The sequence below is a fragment of the Anabrus simplex genome, chromosome 13, assembly GCF_040414725.1.
Source record: "Anabrus simplex isolate iqAnaSimp1 chromosome 13, ASM4041472v1, whole genome shotgun sequence".
Taxonomy (NCBI): domain Eukaryota; kingdom Metazoa; phylum Arthropoda; class Insecta; order Orthoptera; family Tettigoniidae; genus Anabrus; species Anabrus simplex.
The window spans coordinates 59,988,797-60,006,559 of NC_090277.1; the positions used below are offsets into that span (position 1 = coordinate 59,988,797).

General features: G+C 39.4%; 1 protein-coding gene across 1 annotated transcript; it reads left to right on the forward strand.

Moving 5' to 3' along the window:
- Positions 1-5,818: 5,818 nt before the first annotated feature.
- LOC136884741 (uncharacterized) lies at positions 5,819-7,582 on the forward strand. The gene has a single exon (XM_067157031.2). It carries the CDS (start codon positions 5,819-5,821, stop codon positions 7,580-7,582), a length of 1,764 nt encoding a protein of 587 aa, XP_067013132.1.
- Positions 7,583-17,763: the final 10,181 nt, after the last annotated feature.

The following is a 17,763-nucleotide window of genomic DNA, read 5'->3' on the forward strand; positions in this document are numbered from 1 at the left end:
AAAAGATCATCAGAATCGGATGAATTGGATGTACTATCGTAGTTTGCCATCGGACAAAGTATACTGTGATGTGTGAATGTGAGGACAGTGTGTTTTCTGTCTTCACGCCGCATGCAGAGACATTATCAACCTCCCCTTCACGCTGACTCAGCTCAGAGGGTTCACGTGAAGTGACAGCAGTGTATTTCCGCCTTCAGTGGAATAACCTTTCCTAAAACCGAACTGCCTTCTATTGAACCAGTTATTAATTTTGCAAACATTTCTGATATAATATTTATATAATATAAGAACACATAATTAACAGTATATAATTCATTATTGCCTGTATATATGATGTATAATCCACTACAATATTGTGCAACACACTGCAATATCCAGAATGGCATATCTTTGGCACTAGATGGTGGTAGAAAGTTCTTTACATTATAACTGGGCTATTAGGTGCACTAGAATTGACGAGAAGATATGTTGTGACATATGCTTCTAGAAGCGTGGCCAGGCAACATATACAAGGAGGTGGTCTTGATGGTGGAGTTGAGTTATTGTTTAACAGGAGTTGTTTTGATGAGACTGGTGTAGAAGTCGTGCTAGCGAGTGTTTGAAGTACGTGAATTGGTTTTGTTGAGTCAGTAATTGAAATGCAATGGTTGCAGTCTTCTTATTCTTTGTGATAGGCAGTTGTTCAAAATGCTGTCTTATTGATGTGTGTGTGACAAACGTGTAACAGTTTGTAAATTAAATTAGGGTATAGAACTGAAAGCATTTTATGTGTGTCCTTGTGGATACTTCAGAAAATACCTGCCTCTGTTCCTGCGCTATTGTCATTTCTTTCTTTCTTTCTTTCTTTCTTTCTTTCTTTCTTTCTTTCTATTTATTTACACTGTTTACGCCCACATTTGAGCACCAAAATTAACCTTATAAAATATAATCTTCAAAAAATAAGTTCATTTTTTAAAACTTGAGAATTTCTTCCTTTCCAAAAACTTCATTCTAGACGATCTTGCAGCCCGTTCTTCTACTGATATAACATACTGCTTATGTTTTGATGTTTTAAGTGATAGTTTTGTATATTTGTTGTTTAGAATCTTCTTCTCTACTCTATTTTCAATTCATCCAAATCCATTTGTATTTCTTTAAACTCAGTGTATTTTGTTTTCTTCTTCTTCTTTTATGACCACATAGGATCACTTTAGTCAGTCCGTCGTTCAGGTCTCTTTGAAGGGATTGTTCGGGCTTTGCGGTTCTCCCAGTACTTCTTCAGACGCTCCGATCTTCGTGCCCTTTCCTCAGTTGAAAATGTGCGTGTTGTTGGTTTGTTTTGTGTAAGGGTAAAGCGGAGGTTTGTATTCTTGAGTTTTGTATTCAATTTTATCTTATTTGTGGTGTCTTCTGTTGTAAGGCCTATTTCCTTCAGATCCTCTCTTACTTCTCTGATCCATTTACATCCTGTTGTGGTATTTTTTGAGACAAGATTGTGTTGTACTAGTTGTTTCAGAAGTCTCGAGTCCTGCATCCTCATGATATGTCCAAAGAATCCCAGTCTCCTCTTACGCATAGTATCTGTAATGGGTTCTAGCTCTTTGTACACGACTTTTTTTTTTGTTTGTTTTACTATTCAAAAAGAAATCAAAAAGCTGTATTAGGAGTCTAAAATTTGGCAAATTGTATGTGTGTCCAAAAAATGCAATCCTCCGTTTTCTCATTGTGTCAATAACTGATTCACTTTCCTTGTGAATTACTGAATTGGGTAAAAGTCTCCACTGGCCATCAACCTGATGTTTTTTAATTAATAATTGTCTGGATAATTCTTCTATCTACTTCCTGGAGTTTGTCGGTTGTTGCTTGGGTATTAAGCTTGAATAATGTTTCACTTGCATACGTTGCTTCTGGTTTGATGATGGAGTTATGATGGTGAATTTTAGCATTAATTGTAAAGAGACTATTTTCTGTAACTCAGCCATGTAATTTGTTGTGCTCGTCTCAATTTTCTTCTTCTTCTTCTTCTTCTTCTTCTTCTTCTTCTTAAGGCGCCTTCTCCTAGTGGAGGTTGGCAGTCCACATAGCCAGCTCCGAACGTGATGTAGCAGCATAGAAAGCATCTTCTAAGTGTAGTTGTTTACGTATGTCCTTCAATTCGAACTTTGTTGTCGTAATCTTTTCCAAAACTGCCGGGCTTTCTAGTCATATCAGTTTTCAAAGCATTTCTCCCCCGGTGTTCCGAATGGGGGAATAGAAACTTTGGATGATAACTGCACGTTAAACAGAGCCATGCTATATGAACTTAAAGGGATATCCTTCAGGATCTTTAATGCAGTGGTTTCCCGTTGCCTTCTGCATCCTAATGCCGTTGACCAGTTGTAGGTTCTTCCGCCTTTTGGGACCATTTCCTGTCCCAAGGACAATAGAGTGCCCTAACCTCTACCCGCTCATCCACCCTCAAGAAGACTGTTGGCACTTGGTAGAGGGGATCTTCTTATACCGGAAGATACTCGGTCCCTTCATTCGTTAGCCGCCTGCAAATAACAAAATTGTCATAAACAGTCGTTGCCCCCTCTCTACCGCGGGGAGGTGAATGTCAGGATTTCACCGTCATTGGAACTGAGACCATAATGGCTCTTCTCAATTTTAGAGTTCTATTATCTATGGATGCTTCTTCATTAGCATTCCAAGTGAAAATTTCACCAAGATATTTAAATGTATTTAACAACTTTTATTTTCTGAGTGTTATTGAATATAATATGTGCAGTGTCAACTTTAAAGGATTGGCATCATTTCTGTTTTCTCAAAACATATTTTTCAACCCAACATTTGCTGCTCTACTTGAAATTTTGCTTCTTGTATACTATTTGCTAATAGTACGAGATCATCAGCAAATGCAAGACAATTTAGTCGAATATTTCTTCCAATCTTAACAGTCGTAGGACATACCTTACTCCGTTCATGCATAATTTTTTTTCCAGCACACAATTAAACATCAATGGGAATAATCCATCTCCCTGTCGAAGACCCGTATCAATTTCAAATGGTTCAGAGATTTCATTTCTGAACCTAACTTTAGACTTTGTGTTTCTCAGAGTGACCGCAATAAGGTTAACAAGTTTCCGATGTAGACCAAATTCAGTAAGGATATCTAGTAATCAACTCTCCTCTTTTATATCCAGCTCGTCATTCTCCAAGTCTTCTTTACATATGGTAGCTAACTCAAGTGCCTAGTTCTTAAATTTTCATCCATTGATTGTTTCAAACTGAGATCCTTTGGGGAAACCAAATTAACTGTTCATGTTTTCAGTGACTTGCCTCAGTTCTAGTAGCGTAGCTACGATCAGCCGATTGAGGTTTTTTTTATAGTTTCAAAATGATGGTAGAACACAATGAAGCTGCATGCATGATTTGTCATTACAAGGGCGCTGATATAAGTGAATTACAGACCTGTTGGTTCTACAATTATGTCTCTGTATGTTTGTTTAGTTTATTGTCAGTCTGTGTATTTTATTTTTCTAAAAATTCCATGGGGGTGCGGGTGTGTTCGCATATTTTCTGGGGCTACAGATGGACTTACTTCGCTATAGAATTAAGAAAGCCTGCTTAAGTCATTCGACTGGTTCAGTAATGAAACGAATGAAGCCCCATCTAGCAGCGAGGACAAGCAATGTGTCGCCTGCTGAATCCTGTCGTACTCCTCTGGAGCAATGATTAATGCCTGACAAATAAAATGAAATGATTTTGGAGAATTTATTGCTGGAATGAAAGATGACAGGGAAAACTAGAGAACCCAGAGAAAAACCTGTCCTGCCTCTGCTTTGTTTAGCACAATTCTCACATGGCGTGACCAATATTTGAACCATGGAACCCAGTGGTGAGAGGCTGATGCACTGCCGCCTGAGCCACAGAGGATCTTGCTATAGCATTAATCAAAGTTTAAGTAAAATTCTACTCATTTAAGTCTGTTTACCTGCACAAGTTTCACAAGCTGCTTCATTTACAAAAACTGTTCAAAATTATGTCCCCCTGCTTCAATGCAGGCATGGCATCATCGCAAAAAGTTCTGTCGTACCCGTTTGAATATCCCCAGTGACATTTGAACAGCGTTACAGGCAGTGAGAATTCTTGTCAAGAGATCCTCTTCAATCCTGACGGGTGTCTCATACACAAGGCTTTTCACATGCCCCAGGAGAAGAAATCAAGTGGGATGAGATCAGGTGAATGAGCGGGCCACAAAATAGGACCTCCTCTTCCTATCCACTTTGTGGGGAATATCTGATCCAGGTGTTCACGAACCGTCAGTCCGAAGTGAGGTGGGGTTCCATCATATTGGAACCACATCCGTTGACAAAGGGCAAGTGGGATGTGTTCCAGGAACATGGGTAGTACATCTCTGAACACCATTGTGTACACTTCTGCATTTAGGCGAGGAGGAAGAAGAAACGTTAAACAATTTGGATTATTAATAACTTTGGACTTGAACATTTCTGGACTACGGTTCCTTACCTCAAATTGATCCATTTGCCGTCCTCCATCATCCCAGAAAGTTCGTAACATCATCAAGGATACACCCTGTATATAGTAAAAAAAATACTTGTTCAGTTTAGGGACCACCACCCCAATCTGGTACCTGGGGCACAAGCCTCATCTGGACCCCCTGTTCTACATCCCTGTCTATACCCAAAGTTTTTCCCACTTTTTACATTACATCCTGTACATCCATTAGTAAATAGGAGAGTATTGTGTTCTGACTGCACGAATATTTATCTGCTAAATTCTTGTTTTCCAGATTGAGTTACGAGCTATATCTGACAGGACGTTCTAGCACCAAGGAGTAAAATGGCCGAAGGAGGTGAAAATGTCTTGCCATCGTGGGAAGCGAGAGCTACTGACATGCAACAGAAGTTTTACAACTTGTTTGGCGAGTTTGTCTGGGACTTGCATCAGTCCTCAGAAATGCTATCTTTGGAGAGAAAAGTAGGCTTTGCTCTGTTTGGCCCACCTTCCGAGCTACCCTTTACGATTACAGAGAGAATAACTAGTGCTCTGTTGGGAGAAGACAAGAATACGTCCCTCCCTTTCCTTCAAGACGATGATTTGGAGATATTTCGCTCTTCTGCCCTGAGATTCTCTGAGACACTCATGGTGACCACCTTGTTCATGTTACGTAATGAAGTATCTAATTACAAGGCTCTTAAAGAATATGATGTCATCAAGGCAATATGTTCTTTCCTTATCAGTGGAGAGAAGGAGAAATTTCTTAATTATTTATCCGAAGATTTGTGGAATTTCTTTCAGAAATCTTTGAATGATTTTGTAGAAGAGCAGGTAAAGGATACACTATTTGGATGTGTAGAAAATCAATTTGATTATACATACAAACAAATTGATATTATTAATAGAATATACTATATTGTAAGGAGTGGAGATCTGCAGAAATTTTGTCACTACCCCCAGAAAGCAATAGAGAGGACAGCTCTTGAATTCTTATATGACAAAGTTGGCAGGAGCCTGTTTGGATTTAAAATATTTAGCTACAGTGAGAAACATAAAGATATGATTGAGAAGGTAAGCATAGCCGTTTTGCGGGATGATGAAGCAACTTTTCTTCATTTCCTTGGGATAAGAGAGTGGAATGAGTTTCAGGAATCTACAGGCAAGTTGTTGCGAGAAAATATTGGGAAATGTTTGTTTGGATGTCCCGGGGAGCCACCTCCAGAGAAAAGTACAAATCAGACTGGTTATCCTAGCGAACAGTATTAGACAATTAAAAAAAATATGTTCTGTTATACAGAAGGAAGATAAGCACAAGCGATCTGAAAATGGAGAGATATAAATGTCTATCATAATTCTGTGCTTGGAGGTTGTGGGAAAAGAATCCTCTGATGTTCTGCCGATAGCAATATTCAGGGTCCCAAATGGCCCAAATAGATCATCTTTTATAGATTCAAATAGTCGAGTGTATAAAGATTGGGATGACTTTTTGGAAAATAATGTACTCCCAGAATGTAGATACTGCTTTCCTCGCCATGGAATCTACCAGGCAGATGGTGAAGGTTTCGTTCTTGTGGACTTTGGCAAAACTCCGGCTAGTGAAGTGAGCAGTAAGGTCCTTACCGTTATGGATGTTGCAAATGCTGGTGTCTGTCTGGGCACCACTGCTATTTCCATTGCATCTCTTTTTGTTCCTGTAGCTGGCCCATTCATAGCTACATCTGTTGTAGCAGGATCAACTGCAGGTATGTACGGAGTATTTCGAAGTTCTAAGACAATGGTTGACAGAACACAACATAACCAGAGTATAGAACTGACCGATTCTGAAGCTCGAAGTTGTTGGATTTCGCTAGTGGGCAATGTCATCGGAACAGCTTCGATGGGGGCGACTACTGCTTTGACTCGGATGGCACAGACAGGACAAGTGGTGGGCAGGACCACTCGTATTGCCACCACTGTCTTGAATATTGGTTCCCTCGTCATTAATGGCCTTGGAGTTATCCACGGAGCTTTCATGCTTCACAGCAAGTATAATGAAGGGGAGTTGACTGCTCTAGATGTTTACCAGTTTTCTGCATCTGTTCTTTTTTTTACTCACTCTGTGGTGAACATGAAAACTGCTGACACGATCATAAGAGAAACGCAGAACGATGTTATACAGAAATACGAAGCCAACCTCAGGAGCAACAGGCACCGCAAGATGTTCAGCAAAGTTGCAAGGAACACGCAGAAGGACATGGGTGCAGAAGAAGGTCGAGCAAAGGTTATTCGCAGTTTAAGAAGAATCGAGAACAAAGATGACTTTTTTGCTGGCTTGGTGCGTTCGGACGAAGATTTTCAAAAGACTGGGAGTAAAGAGAAGTTTACAAGTTTGCATTTGACAATATTGTTTGAAATGGTTGATGTTTATAAAATTCTGATGAGTGTGGACAAGAAGCTCCACTTGCGGCTGGTAGAAGCAGCGGTTCGTTTGTCTGAGATTTTGGGACGGACTAACGAAAGTAATTTTGTGAAGGTCTTCAATTTTGTGCTCCGAAAAGTTTACAATATTGCATCCCAGATGGAGGAGAAATATCAAGAAGATCTACAATGGTCTAAATGTGAGAAAGGTTCAGATTTTGATCAGGATGAGTTTGACAGAAACTACAAAATAAGTGGAAAAAGGTTTGATCATTTCTGTTCTGTTGTGCTGGAACAGTCTGTGTCTGAACCTTTGATTCTTAATTCTCTTAAGGAAGCTTTTCGACTAGGCAGGGACTTCAACTACGGTACAGATAATGTCAAGGATAAGATGGAGGACAGTAGCATACCTCAGTCGGCTGTAGAAACTGAAAAGGTGTTGCAGTACTCAGGCAACGGTACTTTCACGAAAGCTCGACCATTTTGGGTAAATGGGAGTTTAAAGACTCTGAGTGAAGATGAAATTTTTGATATTGTGCAAGAAGTGACTGGGTTTCTGGTTGATGCTACAAACTGTTTTATTGATTTTGAAGGTATGCACGCCAATGCTACGGCCAAGAGTCCTGACGGAGGAGCAACATACGTAATTATAAGATGCAATGTTGAAGAAGATACTGTCACTGCACAGCCTTATGCTGTAGATTAGTAAACCGATGAGGAGTGAATTTATTGTTCGTGAGTTTGTAAAGCTATCAATTTTTTTTTTTTGCATATCTTTATTCTTTGTCAGTGCATAGTTACAGTTATGCCTTTAAATTTGTATCAATCAATCAATCAATCAATCAATCAATCAATCAATCAATCAATCAATCAACACTTTTTTGCACTTAGGGCAGTTACCCAGGTGGCAGATTTCCTTTCAGTTATTTACATAGGGACTATAGGAGAAATGGTATTTAGACAATGTTTACGGTTAAACAGTGTCTGAGTATGGCTGCCACATTGCAAAGATGTTATTTATCACTGCCGAGAACGCTGTTTAACCTCAAATTTTACAAGTGAATCACAGTTAGAGGTTTTGTACCATGAAACATTATGACCAAAGGGACAGTCCTGTAACTACCAACTTGACTACAATTCTTGGTAACCAATATATTTTTTGTGGGTTACTGTAGTCACGTCCTAGTTCGTGAACCATGGGCAACGGCTGAGTGGCCTAGTAAGTGGTCCTGAGAGTCGGGATACCAGTTGCTATGGAATGGGAGTGGGCATCTCGGACATATTCTGAGTCATGGCCCTCCTTGTGCTCAGGCGGCTAGGACTATACAATTCACCGGTAGTCCATAACCCGTTAGAGGAGAGATCCTCACTTGGACTATGTGCAAATAGGGTAGCATCCTGCTTCATCAATTTACCGAGCTCAGAACATTTTAAGCAAGCCTCGGACCTATGGGAGTAATGGAGTCCCACTCCCATTTGGCAGGCGAGGGACTCCTTGGAAACAACTTGGCGAACGAAATGGAATTCGATGGGGAGCTATCAATATTAATGGGGCTTATGGAAGAAAGAAAGTAGAACTGGCTGAGTCAGCAAAGAGGATGCATCTGGATGTGCTAGGAGTAAGTGATATTCAGGTAAGGGGAGATAACGAGGAAGAGATAGGAGATTATAAAGTGTACTTGACGGGTGTTAGAAGGGGAAGGGCAGAGTCTGGGGTAGGACTCTTTATCAGGAATAACACTGCACGCAACAGAGTTTCTGTTAGGCACGTAAATGAGCGAATGATGTGGGTAAATTTGTCAGTTGAAAGAATTAGGACAAGAATTGTGTCCGTGTATTCACCATGTGACGGTGCAGATGAGGATGAAGTTGATAAGTTTCATGAAGCATTGAGTGACATCGTGGTCAGGGTCTACAGCAAGGATAGAATAGTGCCAATGGGCGATTTCAATGCGAGAGTTGGGAATAGAACTGAAGGATACGAAAGGGTGATTGGTAAATGTGGGGAAGATATGGAAGCTAATGGGAATGGGAAGCGTTTGCTGGACTTCTGTGCTAGTATGGGTTTAGCTGTTCCGAATACATTCTTCAAGCATAAGGCTATTCACTGCTACACATGGGAGGCTAGGGGTACCAGATCCATAATAGACTATATCTTAACAGACTTCGAATTCAGGAAATCTGTTAGGAATGTATGAGTTTTTCGTGGATTTTTCGATCATACAGACCACTATCTGGTCGGTAGTGAACTACGTATCTCTAGGCCTAGGGTAGAGAAAGTGAAGTCTGTCTGCAAACAAATAAGGGTAGAAAATCTCCAGGACGAGGAAATTAGACAGAAGTACATGGATATGATTAGTGAGAAGTTTCGAACAGTAGACAGTAAGCAGATTCAGGATATAGAAAGTGAATGGGTGGCATACAGGGATGCTGTAGTAGAAATAGCAAGGGAATGCCTAGGAACAACTGTGTGAAAAGATGGGAAAAGGCGAACATCTTGGTGGAATGATGAAGTGAGAGCAGCCTGTAAACGTAAAAAGAAGGCTTATCAGAAATGGCTCCAAACAAGGGCCGAGGCAGACAGGGATTTGTACGTAGATGAAAGAAACAGAGCGAAACAAATAGTTGTTGAATCAAAAAAGAAGTCATGGGAAGATTTTGGTAATAACCTGGAAAGGCTAGGTCAAGCAGCAGGGAAACCTTTCTGGACAGTAATAAAGAATCTTAGGAAGGGAGGGAGAAAGGAAATGAACAGTGTATTGAGTAATTCAGATGAACTCATAATAGATCCCAGGGAATCATTGGAGAGGTGGAGGGAATATTTTGAACATCTTCTCAATGTAAAAGAAAATCATCCTGGTGGTGTTGCAAACAGCCAAGCTCATGGGGAGGAGGAAAATGATGTTGGTGAAATTATGCTTGAAGAAGTGGAAAGGATGGTAAATAAACTCCATTGTCATAAGGCAGCAGGAATATATGAAATAAGACCTGAAATGATGAAGTATAGTAGGAAGGCAGGGATGAAATGGCTTCATAGAGTAGTAAGATTAGCATGGAGTGTTGGTAAGGTACCTTCAGATTGGACAAAAGCAGTAATTGCACCTATCTATAAGCAAGGGAACAGGAAGGATTGCAACAACTATCGAGGTATCTCATTGATTAGTATACCAGGCAAAGTATTCACTGGCATCTTGGAAGGAAGGGTGCAATCAATCATTGAGAGGAAGTTGGATGAAAGCCAGTGTGGTTTCAGACCACAGAGAGGCTGTCAGGATCAGATTTTCAGTATGCACCAGGTAATTGAAAAATGCTACGAGAGGAATAGGCAGTTGTGTTTATGTTTCATAGATCTAGAATAATATATAAGTAATAATAATAACAACATAAACGTTTCCACCTTTTCAATACTAAAATATATTCACAAAATTATAAATTACACGGTACTAGTTTCGACCCATCTAGGGGTCATCATCAGCTGTATTGGAGCAAAGATCAATTTTGGCGAAATCCTAAGAAAATGTTATTTTAAAGAATAACAAGTGAAATGAGATGTTAATATGGTAATAGTTAATAATACAAGGAATATACATACTAAGAGGTATTTAACAAAGAATAAAGTATAAATGGGGTGTTGTAAAAGTTATAATCATGGAAATAAGTAAGTTCTTGTATTGAAATGACATATATAAAATTGTATATGGCTTAGGAAGAGGGCTTAAGGTGGGGCTGAAGGGTGCGGGAGAAAGTGTAATTGTCTTGGAAAAGTACCTTTGATTAAATTTAGGATTGAGTTTAGGTTGGCTGCATTATTGTTTCTGAGGAAAGTGATAAATAGATTGAAGAGTATGTTGGGTTTCTCTGAGATTTCATTGAGATTGTGACTGGCATTGAAGTATTGGTCTAGGTGTATGTAGTAATTTTCCATTATGTTGAGTAAAGGGCCCTTGTTTGCTAATACGAGGATGTCCATGTCTTGTTCAATATTGGTGAAATTATGGTTATAATCTTGCATGTGTTGGCCGATGGCTGAAAACCTGTTGTATTTTATTGCGTTAGTGTGCTCATGGTATCTGATAATGAAGTTTCTCCCGGTTTGCCCGATGTAGGTTTTTTTACAGGTGGTACATTTGATCCTATAAACTCCTGATTTTAAAAAACTGCTGGTCTTGTTTATGTGTGAAGTATTGTATAAAACGTTCATGTTCTTATTGTTGGTTTTGAAGGCTATTTTAACGCCTTGTTTCTTAAAGATGTTGGTTAACTTGTAGATATCATTGTTGAACGTGAAGGTGGAAAATGTTAGAGGTTTGGTTATTTCTTTTTTTAGGGTAGTTTTTGGGCGATGTTTGTGTTTATTGATTATCCTTTCTATAAAATGATTGCTGAAGCCGTTGAATTTTGCGATTCCGCGGATTGTGTTGAGTTCGTTTTTTAGATCTTTATTGGACATAGGTATGCTGAAGGCTCGGTGAACTAGGCTGTTGTATGTGGCTCGTTTGTGGGACTGGGGGTGCACTGAATCTTGGCGAATGGTGGAGGCTGTTTGAGTGGGTTTTTATAACTGAAAGAATCTGAGTTTCTAGTAATGGTTAAATCTAGAAAGTTGATTTTTTGATTTGATTCGGATTCTAGTGTGAATTTGATATGAGGATCAATATTGTTGAGTCTTAAGAGGGTGGTGGGTGCGTTAATTGATCTCATTCATGATTACAAAGACATCGTCGACATATCTGGTCCAAAAGAGAATGTTTTCGAATTCGTTGTCAATTTTGGTGTATTCGAGGAAGTCCAGGTATATTTCTGCTAAGATACCTGAGGCTGGTGACCCCATTGCCAAACCATTTTGTTGATATATGACATTGTCAAAAGTGAAGAAGTTATTGTCGATGATAAGTTTTAATATTGTGATAAAGTCTTGTATCTCTAGTTTGCTTAAGTGGCTGTTTTTGTTTAAATTGTTTATAATTATCGGAATTAATTTTGATACTTGTATGCTTGGGTACATGTTTACAATATCAAAAGAGTGGATGGAGTGATCCGGTTGCAAATTGAACTTGTTTAGTTTTTCTACTAGCTCAGATGTGTTTTTAATAGACTTTTTGGATAAGAATTGATAATTTTTTCTTAAGAAACATTGGATGAATTGTGATATTTTGTATAAGGGGATCGGTCTATAGTTGATAATTGGCCGGATGGGAATTCCGGTTTTGTGAATTTTGGGAAGAGCTTTAGCAGTGGGGAGTCCTGGGTTCATATGTATGAGTTTGGATTTTTCCTGTTCGGTAAATAAAAATGAAGTGTTTGTAAGAGTTTGTTTAAGTAGTTTTTGAATTTTTTGGGTGGGGTCTTTTTTGATTATGGAAAATGAGCTATTTATCACTTTCCTCAGAAACAATAATGCAGCCAACCTAAACTCAATCCTAAATTTAATCAAAGGTACTTTTCCAAGACAATTACACTTTCTCCCGCACCCTTCAGCCCCACCTTAAGCCCTCTTCCTAAGCCATATATAATTTTATATATGTCATTTCAATACAAGAACTTACTGATTTCCATGATTATAATTTTTACAACACCCCATTTATACTTTATTCTTTGTTAAATACCTCTTAGTATGTATATTCCTTGTATTATTAACTATTACCATATTAACATCTCATTTCACTTGTTATTCTTTAAAATAACATTTTCTTAGGATTTCGCCAAAATTGATCTTTGCTCCAATACGGCTGATGATGATCCCTAGATGGGTCGAAACTAGTTCCGTGTAATTTATAATTTTGTGAATATATTTTAGTATTGAAAAGGTGGAAACGTTTACGTTGTTATTATTATTACTTATATATTATTCTCAGTTCAATACGGACCAAAAAACATGAAATTCATAACCATTAATCATAGATCTAGAGAAAGCATATGACAGGGTAGCGAGGGAAAAGATGTTCGCTATACTGGGGGACTATGGAATTAAAGGTAGATTATTAAAATCAATCAAAGGCATTTATGTTGACAATTGGGCTTCAGTGAGAATTGATAGTAGAATGAGTTCTTGGTTCAGGGTACTTACAGGGGTTAGACAAGGCTGTAATCTTTCACCTTTGCTGTTCGTAGTTTACATGGATCATCTGCTGAAAGGTATCAAAAGGCAGGGAGGGATTCAGTTAGGTGGAAATGTAGTAAGCAGTCTGGCCTATGCTGACGACTTGGTCTTAATGGCAGACTGTGTCGAAAACCTGCAGTCTAATATCTTGGAACTTGAAAATAGGTCCAATGAGTATGGTATGAAAATCAGCCTCTCGAAGACTAAATTGATGTCAGTAGGTAAGAAATTCTACAGAATTGAATGTCAGATTGGTGATACAAAGCTAGAACAGGTCGATAATTTCAAGTATTTAGGTTGTGTGTTCTCCCAGGATGGTAATATAGTAAGTGAGATTGAATCAAGGTTTCATAAAGCTAATGCAGTGAGCTCGCAGTTGCGATCAACAGTATTCTGTAAGAAGGAAGTCAGCTCCCAGACGAAACTATCTTTACATCGGTCTGTTTTCAGACCAACTTTGCTTTACGGGAGCAAAAACTGGGTGGATTCAGGGTATCTTATTCATAAGTTAGAAGTAACAGATATGAAAGTAGCAAGAATGATTGCTGGTACAAACAGGTGGGAACAATGGCAGGAGGGTACTCAGAATGAGGAGATAAAGGCTAATTTAGGAATTAACTCGATGGATGAAGCTGTACACATAAACCGGCTTCGGTGGTGGGGTCATGTGAGGCGAATGGAGGAGGATAGGTTACCTAGGTGAATAATGGACTCTGCTGTGGAGGGTAAGAGAAGTAGAGGTAGACCAAGACGACGATGGTTAGACTTGGTATCTAACGATTTAAAGATAAGGGGCATAGAACTAAATGAGGCCACAACACTAGTTGCAAATCGAGGATTATGGTGACGTTTAGTAAATTCACGGAGGCTTGCACAGACTCCTGCAGCCAGATCCACCGCGCAGCACTTCGAACCCACGGGCTCCGGCAGCCCAGCCCGTGCAGAGCCTTTCTCTTTCTGACGCGGCAGCGTACTGGCCCACAGCACTGGGCTCATACGGCCCACCGCAGTCCACCGCACTGGGTGGGCTCCGTGGAATAACCTTGAGTAGTTCTCCACAATAACATGTGCGCTGTGCACAACGAAATGTTCACGTCACACTACTATTCGTATCATTCACTCCACGAATTCCATACACTACTAACATATTGCAAAGTAGGCTAATCGCATTTTGAAATTAAATGGTAGATATTTCTCCTGCACTATAATAATAATAATAATAATAATAATAATAATAATAATAATAATAATAATAATAATTGAAAACAAACAAAAAGTTTATTATAAACTAATATTCGTTTGCAATTGACAGCAAGTTAACTGAAAATAAATCTAAATAACATGAAGCATATTCATAGGACTTCATTCGCGTTTACCTCAAAACAAAATATAAACAGAAATGACGTGCAATTTGCCAACAACAAAAACAATCCTGAACATAGCTTTTACTTAGTGTGAGTAGCTTATTGGTCATTGTTAATGTGGTGGAATGGAATTACTGTGAATGAAAAGAAGAGCATCAACATTGTCGTGCGTTGATAATGAAGCCCGCTGAACTGCAATTTATCTCTGAAGCTGAACATGATGTTTGCATACATATTACTTTCTTAGCGATCTGGTGAAATTTTGGATAGTTTTTTCCATTTGTTCTCCAATAGGATGCTATATCTATCTTCTTGCATTTCACAATTTTGCTTTAAATATCTTTCCAGCTCATCTGTTGGAATAGGAGCATCATGAATGTCAGTCCACGAAGAAAATGTCATTACTTTGGCAGGTTGTGGCATAGTCGTGGGTCTGATGAAATGGCGTATGGCTTTTAGTGCCGGGAGTGTCCGAGGACATGTTCGGCTGCCAGATGCAGGTCTTTTGATTTGACTCTTGTAGGCGACCTGCGCGTCGTGATGAGGATGAAATGATGATGAAGACGACACATGCACCCAGCCCCCGTGCCAGCGAAATTAACCAATTAAGGTTAAAATTACTGACCCTGCCGGGAATCGAACCCGGGACCCCTGTGACCAAAGGCCAGCACGCTAACCATTTAGCCACGGAGCCGGAGACGGAAACATTAGAATGCTCGTCATTAAAGCACACCTCGTTCATCGTGTTTTATCTAATCATAAAAAAGACAAAATCAGTCCGACTCCTTTAATCTACACTAATATAATAAAGAGAGAGCGCGAATTTTGTTAGTTTGTGTATATCTGGAGGGTAATCTCAGAAACTACTGGACCAATTCTAAAAATCCTTTTACTAATGTAAATATACATTATCCCTGAGGGACATGGGCTGTATTTTATTTTCAGAACAATTCGAGGTGGGGGCGACAGGGAAGGCATAAAAATAATAGGCTAATATAGGCGAAATATCGAATTTGTCGTGCAAGGACAATACTAAGCTCATTTTAAGCCCCTTGACCCAAAGAACAGATCTCGGTAAGCCCTATGGGCCTGAAAACTATGTTTTACGGCCCTGAAACCGACCGTTATGGAGATATTGGCACCACACTACCCCTGCTCTCGGAATCGGATAAGGAAATGAACTGCCGTAACTATGGCAACGCCAGCTCCAGGGTTCTACAGCAGCGCGATTATATGTGTACGTTTGGGCATAGCTGCCAACCAAAATTGGTATACATAATCCCTGAGCATATCTACAATATATCTCCAAAAATTAACATGTTACAGGTGTGAAGTGGTATTTATAAACTCTTTTAAAGATAAAGAGACATGTCTCTCTTTTTTGTTTTTGGAAAATCCACGTAGGAGGGAGTGGAGGAAGGGCCGATAAAGGGGTTGAATTCTTTTTATGTGGATACTTATATCTCAAAACCTGAAGATGTTACAGATGTGGAAATACGTATTTGTAATCTCCTTTAAAAATAAAGAAACGTGGTTTTTTTTTACTTGAGAGAAGACGTTCTCACGTGTACAGTTCTATGTCGCATGGTCATCTCAGCCCCAAAAGGCAATATGACAAACTTTGTTTACAAAGAGTTTCTGGGGTAAATGAAACTCAATTTTTCAGTGAGGTTTTATACTTCAGGGATTTTCAGATTATGTCATAGTACAGTACCGAGGAACGATTACTTTTATCAAATTACGAAATCCACGCGAGAAGCCGCGAGTAACTGCTAGTGTGTACATAAAGTTCACCGCAGATCGTACAGCACACAAAATTAACGTCTTTCCCATCACTGTCAACTGCAGGCTTGAATACGAACCAAATACGACTTTTAAGTTTAGGATCCGGTTCAGAAGTCTTGTATTGTGCAGTTTTTAGTTCATTTGTTGCTTCTTTTTTACTTCACGATTTTTTGCCATGGTTTCTTTTCTTTTGGAATTACAGTCCACATTTGTTTCCGATAACAGGATAGACGGAGAAGTCAAACTGAAAACCACAGCAAATTTGATCGGCTCCACTTGACCGTATTGCAACGCACTCCGGTGACATGCAGTACACTGTACACATTGAAGCAGTCAGCCCATAGAACTACCACAGCGCTGTCCTTGGCTCACCGCATACCAATGACAGAGCGCTGGCCCAGACCGGCCCGTGCGATGACGTCACGGGCTTCGTTTGTTCGAGCCTTTCAAAGCCCTTTGCAGTGTACTGCTGAAGCAGCTCATGGGCTGGGCCTCGCTGCAGGACTCTGGGCTTGCAGACTGAACGCTGAAAGGCATAACAGTCTATAATTATAATGTATGTAATGTATGGGATTATTTCCCTGGAAATATAGGACACTTCAACTACATCCATATCAGAATAATTTGTCTCAATCATCAGAGTGCTGTCACATACATCAGCCGGGAGGGATTCAGTTATTACATTTACTACCAAGCAAGCACACATAATAGTGACACTAAAAAATAGGCTGAGTGTGTGTGAGGTATTTTTTGCAGATAATCGTCGTGCTAATTCATGTAAGTTTTCAGAAACTACGAGATAGGAAAAGGCAAGGACTGGGAAGGAAGAGCTCTTGGGCCCTGTTTCATAAAACTAACTAATAATATTAGCTAATAATATTAGAACTCATAAAAATAATTATTAGTTAACCAAATTCTGTTTCATAAAGATTCACACATGACTAATAAAATACCTTCACTAATAATATTAGTTCATTAGTCAGCTGATACAAATGGAAGTTAGAATCGTTGGGTTTGTTCCTAGCAGTAGGCTAATGCTTGATTACAACCGACTATTAATCCACATGTTCAAAAGGCTCACTTGATATTTTCGTTATTGTGACTTCAATACATATGAAAATGGATAAAAGAAGTGAAAATAATGTGAGAGAAGAAAATTTCTTTGCGAAAAGTGATTGAGTTAAAGCATCAACTATTCGTAGCCTTCTGCACACTATAACTCTCCTTGTTCCTTTTACTTTTTTTATTATATGTGCTCTTAAAAATCTCTGTTGAGATGGACTAGCAAAATCTTTGTTTACTACCCCTGTTGGTGGGGGCAGGAGAATAACAGCCACGGTATCCCCTGCCTGTCGTAAGAGGCGACTAAAAGGGGTCCCAGGGCTCTCAACTTGGGAGCGTGTGTTGGCGAACATGGGGCACTGTGATGAGTTCTGCCATTGCTTCAACTTACTTCTGCCGGGCTCATTTTCATCTACCCTTCTGACCTCCCTTGTTCAACTCTTGTTCTTTTCCGACCCTGACAGTGTTAGGTTGCGAGGCCAAGAGAGTCTTTCATTTTCATGCCCTTCTCTTTCTTTAGCCGATACCTTCATTTTTCAAAATGTCGGATTCTTTCCATTTTTCTATCTGATTAGT

What these genes read in the sequence shown, in the direction of transcription:
- LOC136884741 (XM_067157031.2), top strand. Translation starts at nt 5,819, where the DNA reads ATGTCTATCATAATTCTGTGCTTGGAGGTTGTGGGAAAAGAATCCTCT.